The 8697-nt window shown below is 51.1% G+C and overlaps 1 protein-coding gene across 1 annotated transcript; it reads left to right on the forward strand.

Annotated features, from left to right (window-relative positions):
• The first annotated feature begins 62 nt into the window (after positions 1–62).
• On the forward strand, positions 63–5981 carry Tmem25 (transmembrane protein 25). The gene is made up of 9 exons (XM_052188500.1): positions 63–173; positions 654–747; positions 975–1286; positions 2997–3287; positions 3484–3615; positions 3910–3940; positions 4097–4197; positions 4310–4396; positions 4561–5981. Exons 2-9 carry the CDS (start codon positions 678–680, stop codon positions 4632–4634), a joined length of 1098 nt encoding a protein of 365 aa, XP_052044460.1. The 5' UTR covers positions 63–173; positions 654–677; the 3' UTR covers positions 4635–5981.
• The last annotated feature ends 2716 nt before the right edge of the window (positions 5982–8697 follow it).

Genomic DNA, 8697 nt, shown 5'->3' on the forward strand with positions numbered 1-8697 from the left:
CAGCCTCACAGTGGGGACCGTACCGCGGGCGGGACAGGGCGGGACTGGAGCGGCCACCTGCCCTTGCTCGGGCTGCGATTGGTCCAGCCTGGCGCGGGCCCCGCCCTTGCAGCGGATTGCGGTGCTCTGCCGACTTGAGCAATTGCAGGGGCTCTGCTCCGGGAGGGAGCCAGGTGAGCTGCCCCGAAAGCGGGGTGCTCCTGCGACCCCCGGATCCACGACGCTCTCTTGCTAGGCCCAGGTCCACCTGAGCAGCCGAAATTAGAAAAGCAGTGCATGGCGAGATATAGGAGGGAGAGCCAAGGCCAGCAAGGAGTGAACCGGGTCAAGAGAAGGACGATTCTTGGGGGGGGGGGGGGGGGGGGATGGAAGGGGCAGGGCGCACGCGCGCGCGCGCTTGTGTGTTTATATCTGTCCGTCCGTCCGTCTGTCTGTCTGCCGTCCTGCCTGCCTGCCTGTAGTCATCTTCTGTCAGTGCTGGCCTCTGTGCCCGCACAGTGACGAAGTGTGCCCATAGGTCTCTTCCTTTGGGTCTTGCTGATTGTGCCTATTTGTGTCCGTGTCTTGGCCGCTGTGGGCCAGTCTCCATCAGTTCATGGTAAATTATTGCAGGAATTGCTAGGCCTACATGGCTGGTACCCTTCTCTCAGCAGCCTGGAGGCCGGTTCCTGATCGCCATGGAATTGCCGCTAAGCCAAGCTACCCTCCGGCATACACTGCTGCTCCTGCCTGCCCTCTTAAGTTCAGGTACACCCCTGATCATCCTTCGGCCAAACCCTCCTTGCTTGCATCTCCTCTCAAGATACCCACTCCAGGCTGGGTTCCCCTATCCCTACTTCCCTACCATCAGTCTATCCAGGTTCTGGTGGGAGAAACCAGCTGCCCCGTCTGTCTCTTGGCCTGCTGCCTCTCTGTACCCAGACCTCACCCTGGTCTCTCCAAGCCCCTCCCAGAGGCTGCCTGCTGTGTTCCAGGTCAGGGGGAGCTGGCGCCACAAATTGATGGTCAGACCTGGGCTGAGAGAGCACTTAGGGAGAACGAGCACCATGCCTTCACCTGTCGGGTTGCAGGGGGTTCTACCACTCCCCGATTAGCCTGGTACCTGGATGGACAGCTACAGGAGGCCTCCACCTCACGACTGCTGAGTGTGGGCGGGGACGCCTTCTCTGGAGGTACCAGCACTTTCACTGTCACTGCCCAGCGCTCCCAACATGAGCTTAACTGCTCCCTGCAGGACCCAGGGAGTGGCCGGCCAGCTAATGCTTCTGTCATCCTCAATGTGCAATGTAAGTATCCCTGAGGTGGCCAGGGAGAGACAGTCTTGGACCCCAAGCTGTTTTTTTTAGTTTTGTGTCTTTTTTTGGGGGGGGGCGAGTTTTGAGACAGGGTTTCTCTGTATAGCCCTGGCTGTCTTGGAACTCACGCTGTACATCAGGCTGGCCTCAAACTCAGAAATCTACCTGCCTCTGCCTCCCAGAGTGCTGGGATTACAGGCGTGCACCACCACCGCCCGCCGTGTCTTTTGTTTTGAGACAGTCTTATTACTTAGCCTAGGCTGGCCTCGAACTTGTGACTCCCCTACCTTGGCCTCCAGAGTGGTGGGATTACTCATTTGTGTGACACATTTAGCCTTATTAGGACATTCATAAACACTATATGAGAGATCTATTTTCATTTCTATTTTACAAATGAGAAATTAAGGCACAAACAGGTTAAGCAATCTGCCCAACACCATATTCAATTAAGAAGTAGGTCCCGGATACAAATCTCGACCCCTTGTCTGGCTCTCCACGCTTTCTATTTTTATACTTTGAGACTTTTTTCAAGGGTGACTTTGAACTTCTGATCTTCTTGCTTCTACCTCTCCAGTGCAGAGATCATAGGGTTATGTGGTATGAGGACTGAGCCCAGGACCTGTGCATGCTAGACAAATACTCTACCAACTGAACACTATAGCTGTCTTCAGACACACCAGAAGAGGGCATCAATCAGATCCTATTACAAATGTTTGTGACCCACCATGTGGTTGCTGGGATTTGAACTCAGGACCTCTGGAAGAACAGTCAGTGCTCTTAACTGCTGAGCCATCTCTCCAGAATTAGGTTTTTGATTTTTTGTTTGTTTTTTTGTTGTTGTTTTTGTTTTTGTTTTTGTTTTTTTGTTTTTCGAGACAGGGTTTCTCTGTGTAGCCCTGGCTGTCCTGGAACTCACTCTGTAGACCAGGTTGACCTCAAACTCAGAAATCCGCCTGCCTCTACCTCCCAAGTGCTGGGATTACAGGCGTGCGCCACCACGCCTGGCTAGGTTTTTGAATTTTAAGACAGTCTTACTATATAGCCAAGAGCGGCCCCAAACAGGCTTTCTATTCTTTTTTTCCTTCTATGGTTTTTCAAGACAGGGTTTCTCTATATAACAGTCCTGGCTGTCCTGGAACTTTTGTGGACCTGGGAGATTTGTAGATCTTGAACTCACAGAGATCCTCCTGCCTGTGCCTCCTTAGTGCTGGAATTAAAGATGTGTGCCACCACCCAGCAAAACCTTTTTTTTTTATTTATTTATTTATTTTCTTTCTTTCTTTCTTTCTTTCTTTCTTTCTTTCTTTCTTTCTTTCTTTGTCTCTTTCTTTCTTTATCATTTATTTTTAATGTAGGAGTGCTCTGTCTGCATGTACATCTGCATGCCAGAAAAGGGCATCAGATCTCTTTATAGATGGTCATGAGCCACCATGTGGTTGCTGGAAAATGAACCCAGGACCAGTCAGTTTAACTCAGGAACTGATCTTAGGAGCAGCCAGTGTTCTTACCTGCTGAACCACCTCATCAGCTCCTGGCTGTCTACTCGTAATCACTGTGAATTGATGCTGCACCAGCAGACTCTGCTGCCTGTTCCTTAATGTTCTTTCTGAGAGAGGTCCAGGCCCTTTCTCCGTCCATCTTAGGGAAGAAAGGTCCAGAGTAGAGGGCTATAATGAAAGCTTATTCTCTGTTCTACTCTAGTCAAACCAGAGATTGCCCAGGTCGGAGCCAAGTACCAGGAAGCTCAGGGCCCAGGCCTTCTGGTTGTCCTGTTTGCCCTGGTGCGGGCCAACCCACCTGCCAATGTCACCTGGATTGACCAGGATGGGCCAGTGACTGTCAATGCCTCTGACTTCCTGGTGCTGGATGCTCAGAACTATCCCTGGCTCACCAACCACACCGTGCAGCTGCAACTCCGAAGCCTGCCACACAACCTCTCGGTGGTGGCCACTAATGACGTGGGCATCACCAGCGCCTCACTTCCAGCTCCCGGTGAGTAACTAGCGTGGCGAACCCTCGGGTGGGTGCAGGGGTCCTGGAATGGAAAGGGAGGACTCGTTGCCCGGTGGGTAGATTCCGTGAATGAGCTATCCTTAGCTGCCTCGGGCAAGGATAGAGTAGTCGGACTTGTAGCATGTCAGGGTGGTGGTCCTGCTCATGTGGAAACTAACAAGTGGACAATCTGCAGGGCTCCTGGCCACACGGATAGAAGTGCCACTGCTGGGCATTGTTGTGGCTGGAGGACTTGCCTTGGGCACTCTGGTGGGGTTCAGTACCTTGGTGGCCTGCCTGGTCTGCAGGAAAGAGAAGAAAACAAAAGGTAGGGGCAGGGGCAATGGGGGCCAAGGGTGGGGAAGAGTAACAGCGAAGTCAGAGGGCGAGCGGCAAAGGTGCAGGCACAGGCGGGCAGAGCACTCGCAGGGAGAGGCGGTGGGCAGGACTGCATGCCTTGCAGGAAGCAGGGATGGGTGCTGGAAAGCGATCTCTGGCCCCAGGGCCAGGACTGAGTATTTGATAGACTCTTAGCTCAGGGGTCTTGAGTCTGAAAGGGGAGGGGGAAGAGCCCAGAATGGGAGGTCACACTGACTCTGTGACATGGTTTCTTTGTCCTCAGGCCCCTCCCGGCGTCCCTCACTGATATCTAGGTAATGCTTCCTGGGGCTGGGCAGATGGGCCAAACTAAAATACAAGTCACTGGATTTTAAAGTAAAGGATAGTTGGCAACCTGAGATTTCTAGGAGGTCTGGCTTGCGCCTCAAAGCAGGTACCAGGGTCTAGCTTAGCTTTTGTCTGTCCTGTAGTGACTCCAATAACCTGAAACTGAATAATGTGCGCCTGCCACGGGAGAACATGTCCCTCCCATCCAACCTTCAGCTCAATGACCTCACTCCGGATCTCAGAGGTACCCCGGACCACTTCTCTGCCTGTGCTTACTGCTCAGAACTTCTAGGAAACAGGGACCCTGGTTCTTAGGAGGAGACATGCCTGGGTACCACTCCCTTTGTCACCCACAGGGAAAGCAACAGAGCGGCCAGTGGCTCAGCACAGCAGCCGTCCAGAGCTTTTGGAAGCCGAGCCTGGTGGCCTCCTCACCAGCCGAGGTACTGTGCAGAGATCTCCTGTTCTCCTCCACCTTCTCTTCCCATCCCTGTACTTACTTATACCTAACCCCCCCCCCCACCCAGTGCTGGCAACACAGAGGGGCTTCCCCAAGCTCTGGAGAACCAAGGTTACTAATCAATCCCCTGGCCTCTCTGACCACCAGGATTCATCCGTCTCCCAATGTTGGGCTACATCTACCGTGTGTCCAGCGTAAGCAGTGATGAGATTTGGCTCTGAGCTTGGGGGGTGAGGCGTGAGGCCCCAGTGGCCTGTGGACTCCCCAGAGTGCCCACCCCAGTGTCTCCTTCAAGCTTCCCTCTGCCTGGCCCTGTTGTGACCATGAAGAAACCCTGCCACTGCCATATGGCCCACCTGGCAAGGATACCCTGTGGGTCATGCATGTGTATCTCTTTGCACTCTAACCTGCAAGGAATGGGTACGCTGGGCAAGACCGCTGGTCAGAACTAGCCCCTGGCACTCACTCACTTTGGGGCCTTGCATGTGATAACCTAGTCCAAGCAGATGGAACTCTGGTCAGGTGTCAGCCAGCATCTAAGAAATGGGCTGATGATATGTCCCACACTAGTATCCTCTGCACCTTGTGCAGTAGGCAGAGAGATGCCTATGTGGGGGACAGGAGGGTCCCTGCACAACTCAGATGTCCTTCCTAGGCTATGCTGTTTTGTTCCCTCAGGGAAAACGTAGCCCTGCTATCTGTATAGAACCCACCTGTCCTTTGCTCAGGAACCAGCCCCTTGCCCAGGGGCCTGGCCAAGCACAAATTTGTCCCTTTTGCTGCATATCTTTCTACCCTTTTGTCCTCACCTCCTCTAGGGCATCATAGGTCTTACCCTAGACCTTCTTCACTGGGCATTAGTCCCCCATTGACTGGGGCCCACAAGTGCCAGCCTTTGGTGTTAGCACAAGATGAGCAAGAAGAGGTGACAGGTGGGCTGGCTCCCAGGACGACATGTGACATGTAGTTATGCATCGTTTTGTACAAGTGTCTGCACTTTAAGCACATTCCCCAGGAGGGAGGAGGGTCCAGGGCCTTCTTGGGTTCCCCATGTTTGATCTTCCGCAATTCACTGTGACTGTTCTGAGCACTAGGGGTTGGTGGCTTCCCTCTCTGCATGTCTCTCCCACCATGCAGCCACATTCTCGACCAAGCCTGGCTGCCCCATCCTATTCTTTAGGGGATGGTCACAGTGGGTATATAATCCAACAGTGCCAGAAGCTTTAGGGGGACAGAGCTCCAAAGAGCTAAGAATACTTTTTAAAAAGCAACCTGAAAATGACTGGTGAACAGCAGAGCACAGTCTATTTTCCCTTCTTCATATCTTGTTTTGTAATTTTTTGTTTTTGTTTTTGTTTTGTTTATTTGTTTTTTGAGACAGGGTTTCTCTGTGTAGCCCTGGCTGTCCTGGAACTCACTCTGTAGACCAGGCTGGCCTCGAACTCAGAAATCCACCTGCCTCTGCCTCCCAAGTGCTGGGATTAAAGGTGTGTGCCACCACTGCCCGGCCTTGTTTTGTAATTTTTTTCTCATGTTACTGATTAGGACAGTGCTGCACACAGTAAACTCCTTTGACCAAAGAAGTTTAAGTGTTTGTTCATTTCTTCAAAATTTACTTGTGTTTGTTTTCTGAGACTCGTGTAGTCTAGGCTAGTCTTGAATTCAGTATTGGACAGAGACAATGTGATCTTCGGATCTTCTTGCCTTCACTTCTCAAGTGCTGGGATTATAGCCATGTACTACCACCCTGCGTTCTCCAAGTATGTTTTAAAATGAACCCTACTTCCTCTGCAGGGCCTGATGTGTGCCTCACAAGTGCTTTGCCAGTGCATAAATGGTAGACTTTTCTCCTCCTCCTCCTCTCCCTCCCTCCTCCTCCTCTTTTCTTTCATTTTTTTTGACATTTTAAGCAGATTTATCCACAAAGTAGCAAGAGGCTACTACGCTGTACAATATACAACAGATTCAAACAGAAAACAATTTTTATGGATCCCTTCATGAATTTCCTGACACATCATCCTTCTGTAGGGGCCATGCCTGTTTCTGTATTAAATGTTTTTAATCACACAGCAAGTACCTGTGTCCCCACCAGGAGCAACATCTGTTAATCTAATGTGGAATATTAATGGCCATAAGAGCTGTAGCTACGGTGCTCTGTTCCCTGAAAACCTAATGGAGCATCTGAGCGATCACAGCCCGCTTGCTTCCACTCCTCATGAGGCAAATTCTAACACTAATGTAAGAAAGCGCCTGGCCTAGTGTCAGAATGAGGCGGCAACAGCCTCCAGCCTGACATGATCATGGCTAGCTTGAGTGTGTGAGACATATGAACAGTCTGTGTGCATTAGTCAGGCTGACAGTGGAGCCTTTCCTCCAATCCAGTTGCTTAAGCCTAAATGTCTCTCAGGGAGGAGGGAATACTGAGGGACCAAACACAGAGGCCTCGCTGGGTTCCCTCCCCAGCATCTTAGCAATCTTTAGGTCTTTGGATCACAGTCTTTGGGTCTGGTTTTATTTCTATACATTTGTCCTGGAGTCAATCAAGCCTGTGCACTGAAGTCCCCATAAAAATTCCAAGGGCACTGCTAAGAGCTTCCATAGGGACAAAGGAGAATTCCTCGTTCTTGTGCTGATGGATCCCAATTCCTGGCCTGCATTTTTTGTCTGTCATGGGAGGAGGTGAGGAGGTAGGAGAGGAAGCAACAACCTTGCTCAAAGTCCCAGCAGCAGCGGTAGGGAGCCTCTGCAACCCTCCTTTGCCCTCAGCATCTGGCCACAGCTACCTGCTAGGTACTGACTTTTAAACCACCATGCACCACTCTGTGTGTATGCATATGTGCGTGCGTGCATGCTCATGCAAGCGCATGTGGCTTGCAGAAGACAAGTTTTGGTAGTTCTCTCCTTCTACCATGTGAGTTCCAGGGGTGGAACTCAGGTAGGTGGTCAGGCTTTGTGGTAAGCACCTTTACTTGCTGTGCCATCTTGTCAGCTCCTTCCCCATACTTTTGTAACCAAATTGTTGTGTTAAATGTCCTTTGGTTAAAACATCTAGAATGGGGCTGGAGAGATGGCTCAGTGGTTAAGAGTAGTGGCTGCTCTTCCAGAGGTCCTGAGTTTAATTCCCAGCAACCACATGGTGGCTCACAACCATCTGTAATGGGATCAGATGCCCTCTTTTGGTGTGTCTGAAGACAGGGACAAAACCCCAACAAAACATATAGAATGGTTTCAGGTTTCCTGGCTGGAGACCAGCTGACAGGACTCCAAATATTTCCTGAATCTGTCCCCCAAACACGGCCACGGCCATGCTCCCTGGAGCCACGTGCTCTTGCCTGTGCTTCTCAGTGACATGGCCAGCGTAAGTTAGGAGTTCCCACAACCCGCTCCTTGGATTCCAACATATTGCAGAACTCAGAAAGACACTTCTCCGAGACTGCAGAGGGGAACAGTGGGCGTGGTGGCTCAGGCCTGATCCCAGCACCCAGCAGGCAAAAGGAAGAGGATAACGAGTTCCTGCTAGCCTGAGCTGCATAGTGAACTGTAGACTACTCTGGGCTGTACAGAGAACCAATCGACAATAAATAAGATTATTTTAAAATTCACAAAGATGTGCAAGATGCAGGTCACCTTTTGGGAACCTCCCAAAAGGTGTCTGACTGTCTGGAAACTCTCTGAGCCCTGACCTTTTGAGTTTCCATGGAGACGTCACACAAAGGAACAGCTGAAACCTGGATCACTGTGCTGGCATGTGACTGGGCAAAAAATGGTCTGATCTAATGCTGTGGATTGGGTGGGATGCCCAGTGAGGTCTGGAAATTACTCAGTATTGCTTCCTTGCTAGTAAGGGGCAAGCACCCATCTAAATGAGGGTCTTGGTCTATTATCCAAGTAGGTCAACAGTTTTAAGAATAAGCTGGGTTTAGCTGAATATGCCTGTAGGCCTAGTGCCTGGGAGGTAGAGCTGGAGGCAGGAAGATCAGGTCTTCAAGACCAGTCTGCCCAGACAGTTCAAAGCCAAGCTGGCCTACATGAGATGCTGTCTCACAACACCAACAAAAGTAAAATAAAATGTGAGACTGTAAGAGTTCATGTCCATGTCTGCCTTGGGGAAGAGATTCAGGGTTACAGGATGCTTGGGGAGAAAGGGAGGTGAAAGGAGGGCAGAAGATCAAATGGAAGGACATGGTTCAGAGGCTGAGGCAGGCCTGTCGTGAGGCCCCAGCCCCACCCCACTCACTCTAGAAATCATCAAGGCAATGGGTCAGTAATGAGCCAGGAGCCATG

This window comes from Apodemus sylvaticus, chromosome 7 (assembly GCF_947179515.1).
Source record: "Apodemus sylvaticus chromosome 7, mApoSyl1.1, whole genome shotgun sequence".
Taxonomy (NCBI): Eukaryota; Metazoa; Chordata; class Mammalia; order Rodentia; family Muridae; genus Apodemus; species Apodemus sylvaticus.